At 37.3% G+C, this 26,040-nt stretch overlaps 1 protein-coding gene across 3 annotated transcripts in view; it reads left to right on the top strand.

Annotated features, from left to right (window-relative positions):
* Window positions 1-10,910, top strand: part of NIPBL (NIPBL cohesin loading factor) — a 197,574-nt gene extending 186,664 nt beyond the window's left edge. Inside the window, exons 43-47 of one of the 3 annotated variants that reach the window (XM_040262351.1) lie at window positions 3,808-3,954; window positions 5,656-5,930; window positions 7,753-7,927; window positions 9,176-9,405; window positions 9,926-10,910. In XM_040262351.1, coding sequence (XP_040118285.1) covers window positions 3,808-3,954; window positions 5,656-5,930; window positions 7,753-7,927; window positions 9,176-9,405; window positions 9,926-9,932 — 834 coding nt within the window. In that variant the 3' untranslated portion in view covers window positions 9,933-10,910. The remainder of the gene's footprint in view (window positions 1-3,807; window positions 3,955-5,655; window positions 5,931-7,752; window positions 7,928-9,175; window positions 9,406-9,925) is intronic. The other 2 variants (XM_040262349.1, XM_040262350.1) reach the window with 2 other exon arrangements.
* Window positions 10,911-26,040: the final 15,130 nt, after the last annotated feature.

Consider the following 26,040-nt stretch of genomic DNA (forward strand, 5'->3'; position numbering starts at 1 on the left):
ATTTTGCATGAAAATAAAATGAGGGATAAAGTATAATTGTGTCTCCATACTGAGTATGTTACAAACTTTATAGCAGTTCCTTTAAGCATGCTTTCACATAAACTATGTTACTAAGCTATCACTTCTCAGGGTGGATGGATGGATGGATGGATAGATAAAGTGAAATTCCACTTGTTTGTATCAGACCCAAGTGTTTTGGAGTAACTGTCCTGGGTTTTAGGCTGCTGAGATCCCTGCTTGTTCAACCTGACCTCATTTAATGAAAAGCCCACTTTTGTGTAATTACAATTTTGACCCTTTAGGAGCTATTGCACAAGTTGCATTGGCCAAGACTATAAGGCAGAAAAATAAAGTGTCCCATTCTTTAATCTCACCTCTGAATGTTTTCATGAACAGTATTCAGCATACGCGTTATGGCAGCCATTGTGCCAGAAGATGAAGATGTGGTACCTTTCCTCATAGAACTTAACCAGTTCTTGTGTGAAGCTTTAAAAATAAAAGTATTTTTTTCATATTTTAATCACTTGACGATTTGACTTTTTTGCTGTTCCGATACCAGATTATTTCAATGAAGTAAAATTAAAATTACATGTTAGTTGCTCAGTTGTGTCCGACTCTTTGCAACCCCATAGACTATAGCCCACGAGGCTCCTCTGTCCATGGAATTCTCCAGGCAAGAATACTGGAGTAGGTTGCCATTCCCTTCTCCAGGGGATCTTCCTGACTCAGGGATCAAACCCTAGTCTCCTGCACTGCAGGCAAATTCTTTACCATCTGAGCTACCAGGGAAGCCCTAAAAATTACCAGAATACAGATGCCTTGTTAGACCTTTTCTTTTTAAATAGTATATGAAATTTTTGGTTATATTATCTAACAAATAAATATAATAAACTTCTATTTTAGAAACACTTGGAATATAATTTAATCATCATCAGGGCTGTCATCAGTATTAAGCTTTCATTGTGTGTAAGAGGTTTAGATGCTGCTGCTGCTAAATCACTTGTCATGTCCGACTCTGCAACCCTATAGACAGCAGCCCAACAGGCTCCCCCGTCCCTGGGATTCTCCAGGCAAGAACACTGGAGTGGGTTGCCATTTCCTTCTCCAATGCAATGAAAGTGAAAAGTGAAAGGGAAGTCGCTCAGTTGTGTCCGACTCTTCGCGACCCCATGGACTGCAGCCTACCGGGCTCCTCCATCCGTAGGATTTTCCAGGCAAGAGGACTGGAGTGGGGTGCCATTGCCACAGTGATATGATAAGGTGCTCTTGTCCTCACTGGATCTTGCTTCCTGTAAAATAGTGGTTAAGATTAGCATAGTCTGAGTCCCAGATGGTTTGTATCTGTATCACCCTAGTCTTTTTCTGGGCTTCCCTGGTGGCTCAGAAGGTAAAGCGTCTGTCTATAACACCGGAGACCTGGGTTTGATCCCTGGGTTGGGAAGATCCCCTGGAGAAGAAAATGGCAATCCACTCCAATCTTTCTCTTCTTCCTGAGCTTCATTCCTACGTGATTTCATTGCTTGCTGTATGTTATTAGCTGGATGCTTCGTCACCCCAGCATGTGACCTGCTAAATTGGAAGTCTAGTTTTCATAATACAGTGCTTTCTTCTGACTACCTCCAACAGAAGATGTCAGAGGAGGAACAAATTACTGAAGACGTAGGTGAATAAGATGGATCTACTATTTAAGGCAGAGCAGGTGTAAAAACATAAATAAAGGTACAAAAATAAGAATAGATGGGAAATAATGAATAGATTCATTATTTAACTAGACCAGCAAGGGTTATAGTGAGGCATGGTTTATGGAGGATCTTCCCTGATAGCTCAGCTGGTAAAGAATCTGCCTGCAGCGCGGGAGCCCTTTGTTCGATCCCTGGTTTGGGAAGATCCCCTGGAGAAGGGAAAGGCTACCCACTCCAGTATTCTGGCATGGAGAATTCCATGGACTGTATATCTACGGGGTTGCAAAGAGTCGGACACAACTGAGCGACTTTCACTCACTCATAGATACTGTAAAACTATTGAAAGTTGTTAAATACATTGATGAGGACATGTGACAAAGAACATTTTAGGAACACAAATTTTTTAGCATTGTGTTCACACTGCAGGTATAAGGGATTGAGTTGTTATGATGAGAGTTGGAAGGAAAAGAACAGATGGAAGGAAAGAAGAAACACCGAGGAAGGAATAAATTATATGAGACATTGTGAGAATAGTCAAAGGATAACCGGAATATTTTTGTCCTGTTGTTCAGTCCCCTAGTCATGTCCACTTCTTTGCAGCCCCATGAACTGCAGATGCCAGGCCTCTCTGTCCCTCACCATCTCCCAAAGTTTGCCCAAGTCCATGTCCATTGCATCGGTGATGCCATGCAGCCATCTCATCCTTTGATGCCCTCTTGTCCTTCTGCCCTCAGTCTTTCCTAGCATCAGGGACTTTTCCAATGAGTCAGCTCTTCACATCAGATGACCAAAATACAGCTTCAGCATCAGTCCTCCCAATGAGTATTTAGGATTGATTTCCCTTAAGATTGACTGGTTTGACCTCCTTGCAGTCCAAGGGACTCTCAGGACTCCTAAACACACAAAAAATAGAATGTTGCTAAAAGCAGTTTGAAAAGGAGTTGGTTTGAGAAGGAAATAGAAGAGGAATAGTAAAAGAGCTAGGAAGAGAAAACTAAAGAAAAAGGTTTCAGGGAGGTGAGGGTGGTTGTCTGTATTTTCCCAACTTTAACATGTACATGTTGATACATATTTAAAAATAAAAAATAGAGTGGGAGTTTCATGAATACTAATAGCAAGTTCATTCCATCTGTCCTTTGGGATTTTTGTTGTTTGCTACCACTGATATGGCATTTTATGTTGTTTGGGCAGCAGGATAAGGGAGATGGTAGGAAGGTGTATTTAGGGAGGGATTTTAGGGAAGCTTTTGGCCATGCTTCAGGCAATGCGGAATCTTAGTTCCCCAACAGGGATTAAACCCCTGCCCCTTACAGTGGAAGCAGTGTCTTAACCACCAAACCACCTGGGAAGTACCAGGAAGTAGTGTTTTTAATTGCCTGTTTTTTCTTTTCTTTTTTTTTTAAACTATAAATATTTTTAAAGGAATTTAAATATTAACATGTCTTTCTGTTTATATTCTGTATGATCATGGAGTTCTAAAAAAAAGTCTCTGTTACTTCTTTTAAAAGCTAACAACTGTTAGTAACCATCATTTGCCAACATCAGCGTTTTTATGGTGTGAATCTGGCAGCTGTCAGAATGACTCTGATATTTTAAATGATACACACACAGGAAACTGACAATTGTTTCACGAGTACATGAACTTGGATTTTTTTAACCCACGTGTTAGAACTATAATTATTACCTCTTACTTTTGAAGACAGAATAACTGTGTATAACTGATCTCTCCGTATGGGTTAAACTTTTAGAGGCACAAGATAAATAATCATGAATTCAAATGTGTACTTTCTGATGTGGTATGTATTTATCATAAAGATTCTATATACTCTATAAGAAAACTTCCGGGACTTCCACTTGGGTCTCTGAAAAAACATTCACCTCTTCCCTTTTTAAGGTACCATGGTTTAAGTCATTAGGAAATCTCTTAAAATGGATTTAAGATTATTCTGTAAAATCCATTTCTCTTCTGCTTCCTCCTTCTTCTTCCTTCTTTCTCTCCTTGTCCCTTCCTTTCTGAAACATTAACTGAGGTGAAAGTACCCTGTAATATTTTTTCTAAAAAGGTTTTTATGATGGATTTCTGGATTATCTACTAAATGTGTACTTTTTTTTTTTTTCTTTACAGAAAACAGAAGTGAATATGCTCTTGTATATAGCAGACAATCTAGCCTGTTTTCCATACCAGACACAGGAAGAGCCGTTGTTTATAATGCATCATATAGACATTACACTCTCTGTTTCTGGTAGTAACCTACTGCAGTCATTCAAGGAGGTAAGTCACACACATTGCTATTCTTAGTGCATCTTTCAAAATGCAGGCACGCTATTTTCACTGTTTTGTTTCTTATTGTTCTTTTTATTGTTTTCACAGGTATATAAAATCTTTGTAAATAAACTTACTGAAATCTAAATAGTGCTTGAGTTGGAGAGAGGAAATGAGTTGCCATTTCATTTCCATTAAGAAAGTTCTTAAAACCATTTCATTCCAGATCATTTAGGTGGAATTTATACATGCATATACTTACGTACATGCACACGTGTGCACACACACACATACCTACATACATGTATACATGGATTGTTCTGTTGATAAGCCATCCCATGTCTTTATTTCTCCCACTTTAAGCACTGACCTTAAATGTTCAGTGTCCATTCATATATTCATTTAAACCCCATTTTGAAAACGCCTTGCCCTTTTATAAATCTGAAAATACTGTAGATAACAATAGTACACTTGAAGAGATACAGATATGAATATAAATAGCTTACTTACAAGGAACATAGAAAATTTATACTATTGATTTCCTTATCCCTGAACACTAGAATCATAATGGAGTTGGTATATTGTATGCCCAAAATCTTTACTAAGGTTTTGTTGTGAACTTTATATCTTTTCTTTCATGATTTTTAAGAAGAAAATACAGTTGATTTAATTGTAAAAGCACCTGGTGTAGCCCTGGGAATACAGTAGGTGCACTCAATAATTTACATTCTTTGTAAATTAGTTGGAATATTTTCATGTACCTGATGATACAAGTAAAAATTCTCATTTTACAGTATCATTGTGCCCAAAACTCAGCCTGGTCAAACTCATAAATCAGGGAGATTATTTTAATACCTAAGAGTTAGAATTACAGAGGTATCTGAACCCTTGCTACTTGAAGTGCAGACCAGAACCAGTAGCACCAGCCTCACCTGAGAGCTTGTTAGACGCGTAGAACTTTATGTCCACCCTAGACCTGCTGACACGGTGTTTGCATTGTTAATAAAATGCCTAGGTGTTTAATATGCACATTGAGGTTTAAGAGGTTAATAATTTCCCAGGAACTTGATCCATCATGTTATCTTATTTTATTTCATTAACTGTTGTAAATATACTTGTTCATGTTTCTCCTGTTTTATTTCTTAACAGCTGTATTTTGAATATTGCTTTATAACCTGATCTTTTCCACCTCTGGAAACCAGTTGGCTTTGTTTCTTTTAAAAAGCTAACGGTTTCATAAAGTACAAAGAAACAATTTAATTTTTTAAGAAAAACTGCATGTTATCTTGCTGAAAAGTTCTTAAATGGGAGAGTTTAAAAGAAGGTGGGGGAATTCAAGACCTATTATATTTTCCTATAATTAAATTATAATTACTTCTTTTGCTCTATGGCTTACCTATATACCAAATTGTTACTTCTATAATTTATCTTTCATTGCTATCATATAAGAAAATTTTTTCCCTTGGAATGACATTCCAGAAGGGTTTAGGGAGAGTGGCACAGTAGTTGGAGTGGATTTTATTTAGTCTTGAAACATTATTTTCTCCCTAAGGGTTACATCCCCAGTTGTTCACAGAAAGTCAGAGAGTTTTGATATATGGAACACTAAATTGTGGGTACTTTTGAAGCTGTTGAAGGGAGCATATGTATAGTTGTTAGGTATTTTCATTTTATTATTTTTTAGACAGAATAATTTCCTCTTTTTTTCAGTCTATGGTAAAAGACAAAAGGAAAGAGAGAAAATCATCTCCTGGTAAGGAAAATGAGTCAAGCGAGAGTGAAGAAGAAGTCTCCAGACCTCGAAAGTCACGGAAACGTGTAGATTCGGATTCAGATTCGGATTCAGAAGATGATATAAATTCGGTGATGAAATGTTTGCCAGAAAATTCAGCTCCTTTAATTGAGTTTGCAAATGTCTCCCAGGGTATTTTATTGCTTCTGATGTTAAAACAACATTTGAAGAATCTCTGTGGATTTTCTGATAGGTAAGATTATATAAGCAGTGAAAGAAAAACTTGCTGTCTTCAAATAATGAAGAAATATGAAACTCAGTTTTGATTGCATGCTGAATATTAAAAATCCTCCTTTTTTATAAAAAGGAGTTTGTTCCTTTTAACTGCTATATAGTGTTTTTGTTGTATAACATACCATAATTTGTGCATTCTGTTATTGAAGAGAGGAAAGCTATATTCTTCTAATTGGAGATAATGCATCATAAATTAAAAGACTTATTATGCTGGCTTCCCTAAAAAGATATTAGAGAATTAGGCTAACCTTAAAAATAGATGGCAGGGACTTCCCAGGTGGTCCAATGGCTAAGACTCTACACTCCCAATGCAGGAGGCCTGGGTTTGATCCTTTGTCACAACTGAGACCCAGCAGAGCAAAATAAATAAAATCAATAAAAGTAAATATTAAAAAAAAAGATGGCAAATTCAAGTTTTTAAAGAGCTGTGAATGAAGAATAAATAGATGCAGACCAGCTAGGCTAAGTTCTAACAGGATCCAGTAGTCTTTAATGTACACTATCAAGGTAAGAGATAGAAAAGTACTAATAACTTTGAATGTGCTATAATTTTATTCATCATCAATCACTACACTGCCTGTACCCATGGAATTTTGGACATTTTTCACATTCATTGAAACCTTATGAAGTTAAATGTTCATAGGGACAAATAATGAAATGAATAAAGTGGACCCAGGTAGGTCATTAGCACAATGAAAAGAACACATTTGGGGGTCAGATATTCATTAGCTTGTTGCCATGGGAGAAAGTGGGAACAGTGTGGCCAAAGCTTCCATTTCTTTCAAGGGAAACTAGAAAATCCAGATTTTAATGAGAAATACCTTGATGTTAAATATTGGCAACTGTAGGACCTACTGTGTTATGTTATACTTCACAGATACTACATTTTATACAAATGAAAGGTTTGTGGCTATCTTGCTTCATGCAAGTCTGTTGGCTCCATTTTTCCAACAGCATTTGTTCCCTTTGTGTCTCTCACATTTTGTAGTTATTCAACAATATTTAAATATTTTTCATTGTTATTTTTATGGTGGTCTTTGATCAGTCATCTTTGATGTTACCGTTGCCAAAAGATTACAATTCACTGGAGACTCATGATACTTTTTAGCAATAAAGTATTTTTTAATTAAGATATGTACGTTTTTCAACATAATGCTTTTGCCCACTTTAAATAGACTACAGTATGCTGTAAATGTAACCTTTATATTCATTGGGAAACCAAAAATTGATGTGGTTCACTTTATTGCAATAATTGCTTTATTGCAATGGTCTGGAACCAAACCTGTAATGTCTCCAAGGTATGCCTGTAATTCAAAATAATTTAAAACCTTGTAAAATCTTGGAGCAGTGCTAAGGAGATGGAAAGATTTTGAAATAGAGTTGTTAATAATATGAAGCAAGTTTGTAAACAATCATTCTGGCCGTGTAGAGAATGAAAAATCTTAGAAGAAGAAGGTAAACCAGTTAGGTAGTACTAAGTAATTATATTAAAACTGTCCTACAGTCATAATCATGGTACTGAAAAATAGACATGAGAAACTTTCATTTAAAGGATGCCTCCATTCAAGACAAGTACTGAGGAAAACAAAAGAATAGTACTCTTTAATCTTTGATTTTGTGTCTTTACTTCCCTTTTAAAAATTATTGTGCATACAGTGTCAGTGGTTAAAATCTGTATGACAGAAAGTTTAGTTATAAGTAAATAAAACTTAACTAGAATCCATTTAAATGTAAATGTCTGAAAAAATTTTTACATTAATGGTTTTGTTTTCCTAAAACAGTAAAATTCAGAAATATTCTCCATCTGAATCTGCAAAAGTGTATGATAAAGCGATAAACCGGAAAACGGGAGTTCATTTTCATCCCAAGCAAACACTGGACTTCCTGCGGAGTGATATGGCTAATTCCAAAATCACTGAAGATGTGAAGAGGAGTATAGTAAAACAGTACCTAGATGTGAGTAGTAAAACCAAAATATGTTTCATTTTGATAATGACTTTTTAAAATGTGAATACTTTTGAGAGGGCTGCTGTCTTTAGTTATTTGTGTTCCTTTTCCTTCTGGCAACCAATATCGCAACTTGTTCATGTTTTCTTACTGAAGAAGTACAAGTATATATATATACACACACACACATACGTATATATATGTATGTATATACCCCATTTAATAAGTGTGTATGTGAGTATATTAATTATGCTTTAAAAATGTCTTTAAGAATAAGCAAATGCAGGGAATTCCCAGGTGGTCCATTAGTTAGGACTCTACACCTTCACTGCTGAGGGCTCAGGGTTCAATCCTTGGTCAGGGAACTTAGATCCTGAAAGCCATGTGGAGCAGCTGGGAAAAATAAAAATAAAGGGGGCAGATTCAGAGAGACAGAAAATAGAAGCAAAGTTTACCAGGGCCAATGGGAGGGAGGAATGGGGAGTATTAAATGGGTACAGATTGAGTTTCTTTTGGGAATGATGTAAAAGCCTTAGAAATAATGGTAGTGATGGTTATGCAACATTTTGAATATACTTCATGTCAATGACTTAAGCACTTTAAAATAAAGTGGTAAATTTTCTGTTTTACCACAATAAAAATTTTTTAATGTTTTAGAAAATGTTTTTCAAGATTGTCCTAAAAAGTAAAAATAAAGTCTTTAAATTTAATCTACTTAAAGCTGGTAGTTGAATATAACTAATCATGATTTTCTTGACTACAAATGTAAGCTACACAGTGGTTTTCATATTATTCATAGACTGCAAGCCTTATACTTTAAATTTAGCGTTTATTTTAGTTCTTTAAAATTGTTTCACATCTTTCATTTATTCTTATATCCTCTTGGTGGAGAGCAGAAGGAACAGAAAATGTTTAAATGTCTGTCAGTAATTAGTAATCACTGGCTGCTTGATAATTTGGATCAGGGTCAGTGACATCTTGCTTATAGGCGAAATCTGGTCAACTGCCTGTTGGTGTAAAATAAAGTTTTATTGAAACAGCTCTGCGCATTCATTTCTGTATTGCATTTTAGCCTGCAGAGCCAAAAATACTTCCAATCTGGCTCTTTACCAAAAACATTTTCGAGCACCCAAGTTGGACAGTAGCTAAAGTCTCTTTCACCAGCATCAAACCACTGCCATGGAAAACATTTAGGAATTTGACAGTCTTGTTTGAAATGTTTACCTCAAATTCTAAGTTAATATCTAATTTTTGTAGTTCAAACTTCTCATGGAACATCTGGACCCTGATGAAGAGGAAGAAGAAGGGGAGGTGTCAGCCAGCACAAATGCTCGGAACAAAGCTATTACCTCGCTGCTTGGAGGAGGCAGCCCTAAAACTAATGCAGCAGCAGAGACAGAAGATGATGAGAGTGATGGGGAGGATAGAGGAGGAGGCACTTCAGGGGTGAGGCGGAGGAGGAGTCAGCGTATTTCGCAGCGTATTACGTAAAATGATTTTTATGTGCTTATATATGTCAGTCTATTCAATGTACACCAAGTAATGTAATACTTATGAGAGAAAACATTTTGTAGATAGAAATTCTCTACTTACCCATTTATACATCTTTTTGTAGAAAGTTTAACATAAAAGACAATAAAAAAGAAAAAACAGAAATGAGATTTATCCAGCATAAAAGGTTATTAATTTTTCTTTGGATTGTATTAATGTGTGTTACCCTTTTTTATTGTTGCTAAATTTTATGTAGCTTTATGGTTCATATGTATATATAATTTTATATATCAATAAGAGTAAAGACACGGGTACAAATTAAGAGATACATGGTTTTACAAATATATGTTAACCCCTTGGCGCTGGCGGTCACGGTGCGTCTCATTGCCGGCAATGGAAGTGTGCTGGGAAATCCCAACTCCCGGCGTCAAGGGATTAAAAGCAATAAAAACAATAATTTCACTAAAATTATTTTGTGTAACACTTGGTCTTTTTTCCCCCCTCCCAATGTTTTAGTCATTGAGAAGGTCAAAACGAAATTCAGACTCTACGGAGTTGGCAGCACAGATGAATGAAAGTGTTGACGTCATGGATGTCATCGCTATTTGCTGTCCAAAGTACAAAGATCGACCACAAATTGCAAGAGTAGTACAGAAAACCAGCAATGGCTTCAGTGTTCAGTGGATGGCAGGCTCCTACAGCGGCTCCTGGACTGAGGCTAAGCGCCGTGATGGCCGCAAACTGGTGCCTTGGGTAGACACTATTAAAGAGTCAGACATTATTTACAAAAAAATTGCTCTAACGAGTGCTAATAAGCTGACTAATAAAGTTGTTCAGACTTTACGATCCCTGTATGCCGCCAAGGATGGGACTTCCAGCTAATGAATTTGTACATGCAGCCAAATTTACAGGAGTTTTTTTTAAAGGCAGAAAAACTTGAATATCAACATTCTGGCAAAAAAAAAAAAAAAATCAGTTTTATGAAGAGTAAGAATGGAACCTGGGATGCAGGAACAAAAGAAGGAAATGTTGGGCAAACATTTTTGTGGGAGCTCCCTTCGCTGTTGTGCAGCAGAAACAGATTCTCAGTTCATTTTTACTCCCACTGTATTATAGTTTAACAAAAATTGTTTATATCTTGGAAAAAAAACTTTCTGTTTAAAAATAAACAAGTGAATGTTGGAAATTAGTCTGTTAATGTTCTTAATAAAGTGTTCTTGGAGTTTAACCTAGCAGCGGATGGCTTTCTTTAGCTTAGCCCAGTTTCCAGGGAAGCATTGTTTTTTCCAGGCTGTAAAATGGCAGAATCTCCTGGATATATAATTTATTCTGTTGGAAAAAAAAAAAAAGCATGCAGTATCTATGACCTATCTGCAGAAGGAGTTTTTGTAAATGTAGATTTTGATGTATTAGGTCACCCTGAAAACAATACAAGAAAAGGGATCCCCAGACTACCTGGTGGAGCGAATACTGCAATAAATTTTTTTACTTCTCTTTGTTACTTGTCTGTTTCCATTTGAATTTCTTATTGTAAAGATCTGTTTAAATCCATTTATATTATTTTGCAGTCTTTTATGTAAAATTTATTATATCACTGGTTTTCAAGACAAAACATAAAATATTGTTTATACAGTTTGTATAGGCTGACTTCTGAATAATTGGTATCTATTATTTTCATTCCCATAAGAGGGTGTAAACAATTAACTCCAGGGTTTTATTGTATCCTACAATATTTAGTATTAACTATATATGATTTAGCACTGTGCCAAACACATTTTCAAGAGTACATTTTGATATAAAAAGAAACTATAGTTTGTTCCTTGTATGCTTCAATTTCTTTCTAGTGATGTCATGATGGTAATATTTATTTTTTAAACCTTGGGGGGAAAGTTACAGTCTTGGGGAAAGGTAACAATCATGCTATTTTGGGAAACTAGCATTTCTTAGTTAAAATTATGCCATGTGTTATTTTCGAAATAGAACTGAGATGACTATAACACTTCATAATAACATTACATTTTTCATGAGTTATTTTTTAATGCTGAAAAAGGAGTAATTTTACTAGTTGAGATGTTTATTCATTTTCTATTCTAAATGTTTTATACATCTTTGGGGAGCAGTTGTCATTTATTTGTTTGTTATTACAGATGGGGAAGTGGGTATTTAATTAGTTGATTTAATAGTTGATGCTCAGAAATAGTAATGCCTAAAATTTACAGAGGATGAGGTCTGTTTCAGATTTAAATCTTTTTAAAAAATATGTACTATTTTTTAAGTCAGCTTTTTAAAACTGACCTCTAGAATGTTAAGTTTTATGAAATTGGCCAATAAATGAAGATACTCAATTTGTGAGGAAGAGTGACATTGCCATAAAATACCTTTTTGTGAACTCCTATTAAACCACTATGAAAATAACTTTACAGGATCTATTTCCTATGTGGAATTATTTCAGAACATTTTCTTGAAGGAAATGTTTTCTCATTCTTCTTTTTCTTCCACTTAATTGCATGTTTCCTCTTCCTTTTTACTGTGAACTATGTGGGACAAAACTAGATTGGGTTTCCCCCACTTTGGAGTCTTATCAGCAAAAGGTTAAGGTGACTTTTGAAAACAATAATGATATATCAATAAGAGTAAAATACCAGTTAGGAAAAATTGATAGAATATAAAGTCCAGCCTCTAGATTTCTAAGACTGAAGCTGTAGATTTAAAAAGCCAGTTTTGAATGCTGATGTTTAATGATGTATGCTGTCTTTTAATTTCTTTAAACACTCTGGTAGTTAAACGTGTTATCCCCATATTGTAGATAAGAAAAACTGAGGCGCAACAGGATTCAGTAATTGCTTTTAAGAGTTATAGTAAAGATTTAAATTTAGCATTGGAGTAATTGCATCTCACTACTCTATGCTGATTGCTCACCATCATTAAAGATGATCCTTTTTGAAAATGAACCAGTTCTTAAAAGATGCTTAGAGTATACATATTCTTAGGGATCCTGTTTACCCCAGTTAACCTCAACTGGTCATAGATGAATTGCTGTGTTTAGGAATTTTCCATATATTCTAAGCTTCAGTATTTGAGCTGTTAATTAAAGCAAATGTTGATGTAACTTGGGGCGTCCCAGGTAACTCAGTGATAAAGAATCTGCCTGCCAATGCCGAAGATGTGTCAACTTATCAAACCTTCACTTTTACATTAATATGAAACCTAGTATTTTCTTACTTAAATTATCTACTAATATTCTGATAAAGATGGGTATTTTTTTTTTAATTCATACCAAAGTACAGATACAGTAAACAGAATTTAGTAATCTCTAGTAGAAGAAATTCTGAACTTTTAGGGGAAAGTAGTATATAGCTTATTCAGTTAATATGTCAAGTATCTGAATTGTTAGCAGGTAACTGAAGCACACAGCAGTTTTTAACAACTGTAGTCTACTTCATGAAGACAGGTAAGTCAAGCTTTTTTGTCCAATGTTGATTTCATGACCAGGAAGCAGATTTATCCTGTGTTCATTTAGAAAGTGAACTTATCCAAGAAAGTATATGGTTCTCCCTCCCCACACACCATGTTTAGTTACATAAAGTACTCGTCTTCGTCACTATCTTAATGTCTAGATGGTCTGCATCTTCAGAACTATTGATATCAACCAGAATAAGATCACCTGGGTAAATATAAAATGCATCAGATTACCCATTTAAAATAATTTGGAACATTTGATAATAACTTTTGCTTTATGAAAGTTCTTACTGTAAAGAACCTTGTTTGAACCTTTCACTCTTTGCCTTGCTCATTCTAAAACTAAAGTTTAACTTAGATAATTTTTCATTATAGGTATTAATTATACAAATAATGTGATTTTTTTTTAATGGCACTGCCCTGTTGGTCCCATTTGAGTATAACTTTGGTATGATAGAAAGGTCACTGCTCAAATTCCAGTTTATATAGTTTGTTGACCAAGTGGTCATAAAATCCTCATGTTTTACATTATAGCCAAGCAAAAACCACCACTCATCCTTTCTTCTTCAGACCAGTTGTATATGGGTTCCATTGCTCAGAGTGATGCTGTGTGCACACAATTTTATTTTATCATAATTTTTTAAAACTTCTGATTTTTGTTATAGAACCAGCACATACTTATCACTCAGTTTCAGTCAGTTCTGAATTTCTGATCAGTCTTGTTTGAGCTATACCTGTACACTCCTCTCTCTCATTTTTGTGAAACAAATCCCAGGCATCATGTTACTTCACCTATAAAGATATCTTTAAATACTAGATAACTTCCCGACCTCAAATATACAGTAACTTTTCAGTTTTCTCAAAACATTTTTTGGGCTTAATGTTTCTTCATCTATCTTTTACTCTGCAAATATTTTATGATGAAACTTGTTTGTCCTTGGATACTTAAGAAAATAGTTAATTCTAAATAACAGTTATTTTCTGCTTTTTAATCCTTTTGCTTACCTGAATTTATTGTAGCGTTGAGAGGCATTGTCTCTCATTCAAACTTGCACCTGTCTAACTAGAACAGAGGTACCACTACAGAGATAATGAACAAGGAGATAGGTCTACTTTTCAGAAAGGTGGTGATAAACATCCTTTTCCATTTTAGTTAGCAAATGCCAAGCAGGCAATTGGAGATGAAGACCTGAAGAAAGGAAACAAGTTTAAATAGATAACAGAGGATACTCTGAGATTACAGCTCCTCTGTTAGTCAGAAACTTTATACTAATTATTGCTTGAAATAAATGGATTCACAGGCTATGTTATCGTGGTTCAGTCAGTTCGACTGTGCAACCCTATGGACTGCAGCACGCTAGGATTCCCTGTCCTTCACTCTCCCAGAATTTGCTCAAACCCATGTCCGTTGAGTCAATGATGCCACCTAACCATCTCATCCTCTGTCATCCCCTTCTCCTGCCTTCAGTCTTTCCCAGGTCTTTTCCAATGAGTTTAGCTCTTTGTATCAGGTGGCCAAAGTATTGGAGCTTCAGCATCAGTCCTTCAAATGAATATTCAGGGTTGATTTCCTTTAGGATTGACTGGCTTTATCTCCCTGCTGTCCAAGGGACTCTAAAAGAGTCTTCTCCAGCACCACAGTTTGAAAGCATCGATTCTTCAGCACTCAACCTTCTTTATATCCAACTCACATCCGTACATAACCACTGAAAAAACCATAGCTTTGACTAGACGGACATTTGTCTACAAAAATGATATCTCTGCTTTTTAATATGCTGTCTAGGTTTGTCGTAGCTTTTCTTTCAAGGAGCCGTGAATTGTGAAATGTTGCTCAATTGTGTCCGACTCTGTGACCCCATGAATTATACAGTCCATGGAATTCTCTAGGCCAGAATACTGGAGTAAAATGTGTTAATTTTGTGGCTGTAGTCACTGTCCTTAGTGATTTTGGAGCCCAAGAAAATAAAGTCTGTCACCGTTTCTGTTTTTTGCCCATCTGTTGCCATGAAGTGATGCGACTGGATGTCATGATCCTTGTTTTTTGAATGTTGAGTTCTAAGCCAGCCTTTTTACTACTCTTGCACCTTTGTCAAGAGGCTCTTTCAGTTCCTCTCTTTTTTGGTGTTAGGATGATGCCATCTACATATCTCAGGTTATTTATATTTCTCCCAGCAATTGTGATTCATCCAACCCGGCATTTTGCATGATGTACTCTACATGTAAGTTAAATAAGCAGGGTGACAATATACAGCCTTGACGTATTCCTTTCCCAACTTGGAACCAGTCTGCTCATGTCCAGTTCTAACAATTGCTTCTTGACCTGCATAGAGGTTTCTTAACAGGCAGGTAAGGTGGTCTGGTATTCCCAGCTCTTGAAGAATTTTCCACAGTTTATTTTAATCTACACAGTTAAAGGCGTTAGCATAGTCAGTGAAGCAGAAGTAGGTGTTCTTGTGAAATTCTCTTTTTCTATGATCCAATGGATGTTGCGCATTTGATCTCTGGTTCCTCTGCCTTTTCTAAATCTAGCTTGAACATCTGGAAGTTCTCAGTTCACGTTCTGTTAAAGCCTAGCTTGAAGGATTTTGAGCATTACCATGCTAGCTGTGAAATGAGTACAACTGTGCAGTAGTTTGAGCATTCTTTGGCATCGCCTTTCTTTGGGATTGGAATGAAAACGGACCTTTTCCAGTCCTGTGGCCACTGCTGAGTTTTCCAAATTTGCTGATATATTGAGCCCTTTAACAGTATCATCTTTTAGGATTTGAAATAGCAGAAATTCTGTCACCTCCACTAGCTTTGTAGTAATGCTTCCTAAGGCCCACTTGACTTCAGGATGTCTGGCTCTAGGTAAGTTACCACACTATTGTTTGTTTTGTAAAAAAAAAAAAAAGAAGTATGTTTTTAATCTATAATTGAAAGACATTACAGTTTTTGCTGAATGGAATTTTGTCTCTGTGTTTGTGACTTTTTTCAGTCATTATTTAATCTCAGTTATGCAGAACCTTAGAAATAAAAAGTTATTTTTGTGTTAATTTGTCAAATAGTTCTAAGATCTTCATCTCTGACATTAGCCTTTTTCTACTAATATGTGTCAGTGTAAGCTTTGCTTGATCATAACTCACCTAGAATTATAATTTAGGCTTCTCATTAGATTGCGGAACAAAGAAAAAGAAAAGTAATTATAGTCTCCATTTGCTGTAAAAGCTAAAATGAACAGTGAATCTGCACATTTCATAGTTTTTTAAATATTTAGTTATACAATATGGAGGATTTGAGAAATCCTTTAAATGTTCTTAACTACTTTGTAATTCATAAACTTCTTTGAGAAGAACATGATGAAAACCATGAACTCTCTCCTTAGAAAACTGAACAAATTAATGTCCGAATTTGTGCATGCAGTTTCTAAGGATTCATGGTCATCCCACCCAGGTCTGTACAAATGCCCTGACTTGAAAATTCACGGATTATAAATTAGAAGATTTTTCTATTTCAAATTCTTTTTGAGAAGGTGAAACTGAAACTCAAAAGAGGCGATGTGTTATCTATAAGCTACCTACCTACTTAGAGCCAACCATGAGCGACACTTGGGCCTCTTATTTCCTAGAGCAGATAACGAGAAAGACTGCATCTGTAAGGTCACTCTTCTGTCACCCAGGAAGATCTGAATGTAGGCTTCTTGATGACTTCATAACCTTGGAGGTGCCTACCATCCTGCTAGATAAATGGATATAGTATACTTTCTGTTCTGTTTTTAATTATTTTTTGCATTACCTAGTGTGATGCAGAAGACTAAAACTTGGATTGGTGAGGTCAGAAAACAGTCTGAAGCCATGTATGTTTGAAGTTTCGTAAATAAAATCACTTAGCCAGGTTATGTGGAAACCTAAAGTGTGAGCATCACAGGGTGTTGATAGTAAAACATCAAAAGATGAAGTTACAGAAATAGAGATAAGTATACAATTTTAAGAATTTAAATGTGTAGGCAGTGGAAGGACCTCAAGCGAGGGACTACTGAAAGCTCACTCTGGCTGCTACTAGAGGATAAATTTGAGAGTGTCAAGAAGAGGACACACATGCAATATCCTCTCAGTGACAGTGAGAGCCTGAACTAGGACAATGATGGTAGTAGGGATAAAGAAGACTGGAGAATGCAGATGTTCAGGAACAAAAACAGCAAAACTCAACAGTTGGCTGATGCAGTAAAGGCAGCCATCTGGAATAGCTATCAGGGTTTCTACTTTAGATGACTAGGTTGATTTTAAATATGTTGTAAGTGAGTGCCTATCAGATGTTCAGGTGATGTCCAGAAGGTGGGAATATACACAAGCAGGACACTTCCGGGGGAAAGTTTGGGCAGGGGCTACTTTTGGGACTCATCAGCCATGTGAGTTACCGTAAGCAGTGCACAGCCAAAGAAGAACCTAGAGATGACCAGCATATAAGATGCAGCAAAAAAAAAAAAAAATGCAGTTGAAATGGAGACAGAAGAAATGACCAGAGGAGTCTGGAAACAATCCAGAACTAAGGGATTAAGAGTTTCAGGAAGGTGGAGAGCAACACTTGAAGTGCCACAGTAAAACAGACTGAAAAACGCTTGATCCCACCATTCAGGATGTAAATAGAAAGCTCTAGGGAGAGTTGATTCAGAGAGGATAAGAGCAAAGCCAGATTGTGGTTGAGTTGAAAAACAAACGAGATCGGGAAGAGCAGCAGTTTAAGAGTTTGGAAGGGCTTAGAATATCCCCAGGGTGGTAGATTAGAAAGATCGCTCACTGGCTCCCACATGGAGGATTGTGAATATGCCGAACTGCATTATTTTTCTCCAGCATTGCTCAGCTGTACAGTGGAAGTGATTAATCAGTGAGCCAGGAGTGTGAGTTTATTGGAAGTATAGTCAAAGAGCTAGGTTGAGAGAAAATGGATCAAAGTTCAGAGGTCTCCATGAAGCGGAGGAGCAAGTAAAACGAGGGTGGCAGAGTGAAAGTGATGAAGTCAAAGAGAGGATATAGAGTAGCTCTGGAAACCAGGTACAGAGTGTGAATGTAGGAACAAATGAGTCAAGTGAAGAGGGGCAGCTGGGTATTGGAAAGATGCAGGAATCGCAGGCTACATTCTATACTCCTTTTCTGAACTTAAAACACTGGATTCTAACTCTTTCCTGTCATACTGTTTGTCTCAGAGATAACTTGGTATTAACACTGGTTCATTAGTTTTTGCTGATTCAGTCATTTGACAAGTATTTGCTGAATGCCCTACTGCGAGCAATCAACTGTAGTGGACCTATTGGCAACAAGCTTGTGTTCCAGTGGGAGAAATAGGAAATGAACCACAAAGCACACAATTGTACAGTCATTAAATTACAGTTGAAATGAGTGCTTAAAAGGAAAAATAACAAATTATGAGTATGTAGCACTGAAATAATCTGGAGGGCTGGGGGAGACCAGAAAGGCTTCCTTCTCCAAGTGAAACTAATCCTTAGATAAAGCCTAATATGCAACTGGTATTACAGATACCGAATAATGTTGGTTGAACCGTTGATAAAAGGGAAATTTTTTTTTGTTTTCAGCAGTTCATTCCTTAGGGACATGATGGTTGAACTCTAAAAGTCTGAGGAAAGGAAAAAGAAAAAGATGAAGGGGATGCAAGAAGAATCCCAAATTTATTACACAGCATATGCAAAGGGCCTGAAGAAAGCATATTGGTTTCAAAAGCTTCGCAGTTCTTGTGAAAGACAGAGAAAAAATGAGAGTAGAATGACGATGCTGATGGAAATAAATGGAACAAATTGTCCCTTTGTAGGCCATGTTAAGGATGTCCTGTGAGCAACGGGGAGCCATTAAGGTAGGTGGGAAGTGGAACAGGGATTAGCATTTGTGAAGTCAGACTTGCCTTTTCTAAAGAGCACTGACAATGGTAAGAGGGGAGCCAAAATGCTCTGCGGAAGATGATAACTCCAGCTGGGGTGGTGGTAGAGGAAGGAGTTGTTCAGCTGTTCAGTCGTATCTGACTTTTTTGTGACCTACAGGTTCATCTTTCAGTGTCACATCCTTTTGCCTTTTCATACTGTTCCTGGGGCTCTCAAGGTAAGAATGCTGAAGTGATCTGCCATTCCCTTCTCCAATAGTGGAAGGCGAGAACTGGCCTAATATATTTGTAGAATTGATTAGGATGTTTAAATTAATCATATAGCTTTGGTTGGCTAAAATAGTGGCCAGTGCTTTAAATTGTAATGAGAGAACAGGTGTGAATTTCCTTAGTAAGATTTAGTGAGTGAAGGTAGAGAACCACATAAAAGACAGCATGACTCACCCTGCTTCATCTGGAGGAAGCCCATGAGGAATTACCGTGATCCGAAGTGTGGAAAGGAGCCAAAGAAGAGAGAATAGTCTTGCATCTCTGCTTGACTTAACACTGTCCACTGAATCTTTAAAATCAATTCTAAGATAAAAATGTTAATGAGGCAGGCTTTTAATATAATAAAGTTTCTATTATTTAGGGTTTTTTCTGATTAAATTTAAAGAAAGAATCCCTTGTTAATTCAGGCAACCACTCTGATCTCTGAATAGCTGAATGCGTATTTCTAAAGAATATACTATTGTAATTTATTAATTCATTCTCCTCCTTAGATATTATTATGATCTATTGACTTTTTATGATAAAGACTTGGCTCTCAGGCTTATTCCCTCTCCTCCCAATATGGATATAACTATATTTAAGGAGCATTTCTCTAACATAAAACTATGTAAATGTTATTCAATCAGAACTAATGTTTAGTTTACTATGAATGCATTTCCTTTATTTCCTTGTTTTCCCTTTAGTGAGGTTGCTTTGCTGTTTAACTTACATAATTTCCACATAGAATGGTCTTTCAGATCATTCCTTTGGGTCTTCTCCTTGCTGCCCCTCGCACATATCTCCATCAAGAAATGCCTTCCTGGAGCTATTCTTACCTTTGCACCTATCTGGACTGATTTTTCAGGACTGCTGCCAAAGTGTTCTACCTAGGGGTAGACTTTTCCTACCCCTGTTCTGGTTGGATCCAGGACCTGTGACTGGAACCTTAACTTTTCTCCTTTTGGCTTAAAAATGTTCAGTTTGCTTGAGTTTATCCTGCAGGAGTTTCCTAAGAACAGACACATAGGAACAAAATTTTTGAATCATTGAATGTTTGAAAATATGTTTATTCTCATCTCATGGTTGATAACTGGGTCTAAAATTCTAAATTGAAATTTTTCCCTTTAAAAATACTTTCACCATAATCTAACTTGTTGGTGTTAAGACGGCTGCTACCATACTGATTTATTGTTCCTTGTATATGATCTTTGCTTTCCCTTTCTAGAAACTTGGGATATTTTCTTTATTTCTCATATTGTGAAATTTCACTGTGATGTTCCTTCAGTTCAGTTCAGTTCAGTTGCTCAGTCATGTCCGACTCTTTGCGACCCCATGAATCGCAGCACGCCAGGCCTCCCTGTCTATCACCAACTCCCGGAGTTCACTCAGACTCACGTCCATTGAGTCGGTGATGCCATCCAGCCATCTCATCCTCTGTCATCCCCTTTTCCTCCTGCCCCCAATCCCTCCCAGCATCAGAGTCTTTTCCAGTGAGTCAACTTTTCGCATGAGGTGGCCGAAGTACTGGAGTAAGTGATGTTTCTTAGTGGATCTCTAAAAATTCACTTTTCAGGATATAGACTTTTGATCTGTGTTCTTAGCTATGGAGAATTTTCTTTGGTAATTTCTTTCCCTTTAGTTTCTTTCTCTGTAATTTGTTAGATATTATTCTTCCTGGGCTCATCTCCTCAGTTAGGTTTTTTGCTTTTTTCTTGGGTCTTTTGATGCTATATTTGAGAATTTTTCAACGTTATCTTCTAACTCTCCTATAAACTTTTTAATTTCAGCTATATTTTAACTTTCAGAGTTTCTTCTTGTTCTCTGGTTGCCTCTTTCATACAGTAACTTGTTCTTATTTTGTGAATACAACATCTCATATCAATCTATCAGATTAAAAAGTAGACTTCTCAGTTGCCATTTGGTGCCCTGAGCTCAAGCCACAGCCAGTGCATCCTATGTTCAGATTTAAGGAGGTTGAAAAATCACAGTCCCTCACTCCTTGGAATTCTGATAAGAATTACAAACTGAAGTCAGACAGATGGAGATAAAATTAACAGCTTTATTGTCAGTAGAGCCAGGGTAGAGATACTGTAGCATGGACCGGCAATCACAATCAAGCTTGCTGCCATTTGCCCCCAATCTAGACATATATCCATCTGCTGGTGGAGTATTCTGCAAGGCAAATACAGAATCTACTTAGCTTCCTGCCTGAACGAGAAACCACTACCCATCACTCATCAAGAGTCAAGAGCAGGGACAAAGGGAATGAAGCCACACATATACTTGGTAAATACATGTATCAGTTCAGTCGCACAGTTGTGTCTGACTCTTTGCGACCCCATGAATTGCAGCACGCCAGGCCTCCCTGTTCATCACCATCTCCCGGAGTTCACTCAGACTCACGTCCATCGAGTCTGTGATGCCATCCAGCCATCTCATCCTAGGTCGTCACCTTCTCCTCTTGCCCACAATCCCTCCCAGCATCAGAGTTTTTTCCAATGAGTCAACTCTTCTCATGAGGTGGCCAAAGTACTGGAGTTTCAGCTTTAGCATCATTCCTTCCAAAGAAATCCCAAGGCTGATCTCCTTCAGAATGGGCTGGTTGGATCTCCTTGCAGTCCAAGGGACTCTCAAGAGTCTTTTCCAACACCACAGTTCAAAAGCATCAGTTCTTTGGCACTCAGCCTTCTTCACAGTCCAACTCTCACATCCATACATGACCACAGGAAAAACCATAGCCTTGACTAGATGGACCTTTGTTGGCAAAGTAATGTCTCTGCTTTTGAATATGCTATCTAGGTTGGTCATAACTTTTCTTCCAAGGAGTAAGCATCTTTTAATTTCATGGTTGCAGTAACCATCTGCAGTGATTTGGGAGCCCCCAGAAATAAAGTCTGACACTGTTTCCACTGTTTCCCCATCTATTTCCCATGAAGTGATGGGACCGGATGCCATGATCTTAGTTTTCTGAATGTTGAGCTTTAAGCCAACTTTTTCACTCTCCTCTTTCACTTTCATCAAGAGGCTTTTTAGTTCCTCTTCACTTTCTGCCATAAGAGTGGTGTCATCTGCATATCTGAGGTTATTGATATTTCTCCCGGCAATCTTGATTCCAGCTTGTTTCTTCCAGTTCAGCGTTTCTCATGATGTACTCTGTATAGAAGTTAAATAAGCAGGGTGACAATATACAGCCTTGACGTACTCCTTTTCCTATTTGGAACCAGTCTGTTGTTCCATGTCCAGTCCTAACTGTTACTTCCTGACCTGCATACAGATTTCTCAAGAGGCAGGTCAGGTGGTCTGGTATTCCCATCTCTTTCAGAATTTTCCAGTTTATTGTGATCCACACAGTCAAAGGCTTTGGCATAGTCAATAAAGCAGAAATAGATGTTTTTCTGGAACTCTCTTGCTTTTTCGATGATCCAGTGGATGTTGGCAATTTGATCTCTGGTTCCTCTGCCTTGCCTAAAACCAGCTTGAACATCAGGAAGTTCACGGTTCACATATTGTTGAAGCCTGGCTTGGAGAATTTTGAGCATTACTTTACTAGCGTGTGAGATGAGTGCAACTGTGCAGTAGTTTGAGCATTCTTTGGCATAGCCTTTCTTTGGGATTGGAATGAAAACGGACCTTTTCCAGTCCTGTGGCCACTGCTGAGTTTTCCAAATTTGCTGGCATATTGAGTGCAGCACTTTCACAGCATCATCTCTCAGGATTTGAAATAGCTCAACTGGAATTCCATCACCTCCACTAGCTTTGTTTGTAGTGATGCTTTCTAAGGCCCACTTGACTTTACATTCCAGGATGTCTGGCTCTAGATGAGTGATCACACCATCGTGATTATCCGGGTCATGAAGATCTTTTTTGTACAGTTCTTCTGTGTATTCTTGCCACCTGTTCTTAATATCTTCTGCTTGTTAGGTCCATACCATTTCTGTCCTTTATCGAGCCCATCTTTGCATGAAATGTTCCCTTGGTATCTTTAATTCTCTTGAAGAGATCTCCAGTCTTTCCCATTCTGTTGTTTTCCTCTATTTCTTTGCACTGATCGCTGAAGAAGGCTTTCTTATCTCTTCTTGCTATTCTTTGGAACTCTGCATTCAGATGCTTATATCTTTCCTTTTCTCCTTTGCTTTTTGCTTCTCTTCTTTTCACAGCTATTTGTAAGGCCTCCCCAGACAGCCATTTTGCTTTTTTGCATTTCTTTTCCATGGGGATGATCTTGATCCCTATCTCCTGTACAATGTCACGAACCTCAGTCCATAGTTCATCAGGCACTCTATCTATCAGATTTAGGCCCTTAAATCTATTTCCACTTCCACTGTATAATCATAAGGGATTTAATTTAGGTCATACCTGAATGGTCTAGCGGTTTTCCCTACTTTCTTCAATTTAAGTCTGAATTTGGCAATAAGTTCATGATCTGAGCCACATTCAGCTCCCAGTCTTGTTTTTGCTGACTGTATAGAGCTTCTCCATCTTTGGCTGCAAAGAATATAATCAATTTGATTTTGGTGTTGACCATCTGGTGATGTCCATGTGTAGAGTCTTCTCTTGTGTTGTTGGAAAAGGGTATTTACTATGACCAGTGCATTTTCTTGGCAAAACTCTATTAGTCTTTGCCCTGCTTCATTCCGCATTCCAAGGCCAAATTTGCCTGTTACTCCAGGTGTTTCTTGACTTCCTACTTTTGCAGTCTAGTCCCCTATAATGTATACATGTATACCCCTTTTTAAAATGGGAATCAATTGATGTTGAACTCCTGCCACTCACCAATTAGAAATATCAATCTGCTTTATTAACAGAAATAACCTCATGGGAATTCTCACAATAGGGATTCCTCTGTCATTGTTGGAGCCTTCCAGTTCATTAATTGTAAAAAAACATTTCTTCTTTGGTTAACAAACCATATCTCTTTGTTATTTTGCTCATTTAATTTGGACTGTCCCTTTCATGAAGAGGGTTTCTTCCTGCATGTCAAGTGATGCCTAACTGTCCCTTCAGGTTTAAAGCAGGGTACTAGAAAGTTTACTGGAGCTCTGAATGTATAGGTAGATTTCATCTGGTGGGCTCAAGTCTACAGCAGTGATTAGCAAACTTTTTTTGTAAAGAATCAGTAAGTATTTTAGGCTTTGCAAGTCACATGGTCTCTGTAGCAACAATGCAACTCTGCCTCTGCTGTGCAAAAGCAGCACAGAGAACATATAAATGGATGGGCAGGTTGTCTTTCAGTAAAACTTTATTTAAAAGAACAGAAAGCAGGCCAGATTTGCTGCTGTCTGCTCTAAGGTCATCAGATGGGAAGCTGGACTCTTGCCTGGGGCATAGATGCTGGGAGTTCCTATGCACAAGGGATAGAGAAATAAGGAGTTGCAACTGTTCTAATAAGACTTACACCATGATTGTCTCACATCTCCCTTTTTGTACTTGTCAGCTCTGAGTCTTAAGTACACTGTTTATCATTACCCTTTTCTGCACAAATTATATTATGGCTTCCTCCACCCTCTTAGACCTCCTGTGACTTCTCCAGTAATATCTCCTGTCCAATTCTCTTAGCTTGTGTTGATTTATACATTTTAATATTCCTTTATTATCCTTTCATTTAGGTCTTAGAAGAAATAAAAATAATTTATCAAATGGTAAAATATCTTATTTACTGTTTTAAAGTTAACACTGAAGTTATTTTAATTACCTTGTTTTTATATTTCCTGGATTTGAATATAGTTTAAATAATTCTTTTCATATTAGTATCATTGTTTTATAAAGTCCTATATAAAAACTTTCCCTACAGCTAGGCAACTCCCCACAGAAGTTGGCCCTACACCCCACATATATAGATTCATTCCCAACCTATACACCAACCCTACCTAACAAGGGTTCTTTTCTTCTCACATGTTCCCCAGATTCAATCTTTATGAAAATGAAAGCATTAGTTTCTGTTAGGTTCTCCTTAATGACACAAAGTCACAGTCTAGATGCTGAACACACATGAAGGGTCAGGATATGAGCAATGCCCAAAGGAAAGTGGAGTTCTGGAGGGCTACCAGTGTGACTTCTACACCATTCCTGTCTCTCCTATTTCTTCAGTAAGATCCAAGGATTGGTTTCTTATAGAAAAGCTAAACAAGACACCAACATATTACTTGAGTTGCTGGGAAATGAAAAAAGGTTTAAGCTATAATGGCTTTTCATGAAGCCATCAAATATGTGAGCATACACTAGGGCTAGAAACAACAGGAGCTGAAGTAGGAAGGTAAGGCTGAAGTCAGTGATATTCACCCAGGTCCATGGATAAAATTTCTTGGCAGAAGTCTTGTGTTTGAGCTTCCTTTGTTTAGATTCCAAACTCAGGCAGAATAGAGTAGGACACTCAGATGTGGCTTTGGTTTAGTGATGCATGCTATTAAATGCTATATAACATATTTTCTAATAAAAATGTGAACAAAATGATATTGTTTTGAGAAGTTAGGAATCCTTTTGATAACTGAGGTAAGCCCAAGTATGGCAAGTGCTAAAATCTAGATGTGGAAACTTTCTTTTAACCTGTGTTTGGAAGGTACACAGTCTAGACCCTTCCTTGGAAGGCTGTTTTCTCTGTCAGGCACACGAATTATACTGCAGTTTTCTGAAGACCAAAAGAACATATTCAAGCTAGATGCTGGAGACTGCCTAGGGCCATCGGTCCTCTGCTGACATGTTCTACCCCCCTTCAGTCCTCTTTCAGGTTTGCTGTATGGAAAGTTCACCGAAACCGGAGAAGACGTCCACTTCTAGCTATGACAGAGTAATCGATACAGGACTAACCTTGCTGCTTTAACCATAAAACTGGACAAAGTATATGTGAGGCAGCTGCTTTTAGACACTGGACAGCATGCAGCAAGAGACGGTGATCCCCAAGGGAAGAGAGGCTCGCAAGGTAAGTCTCACCAGTGCTTGGCTTGTTAAGTGTATCGTCACGACTCCAGCATAACAAGTTATGTCCAAGGAGACCACAGCGGTCCCGCTAAGCTGAGGCGGCAGAGGTTGAAGTGTAGGATGGTAAGCATTGACCAGAC

The sequence above is a fragment of the Oryx dammah genome, unplaced genomic scaffold (assembly GCF_014754425.2).
Source record: "Oryx dammah isolate SB20612 unplaced genomic scaffold, SCBI_Odam_1.1 HiC_scaffold_20, whole genome shotgun sequence".
NCBI lineage: Eukaryota > Metazoa > Chordata > Mammalia > Artiodactyla > Bovidae > Oryx > Oryx dammah.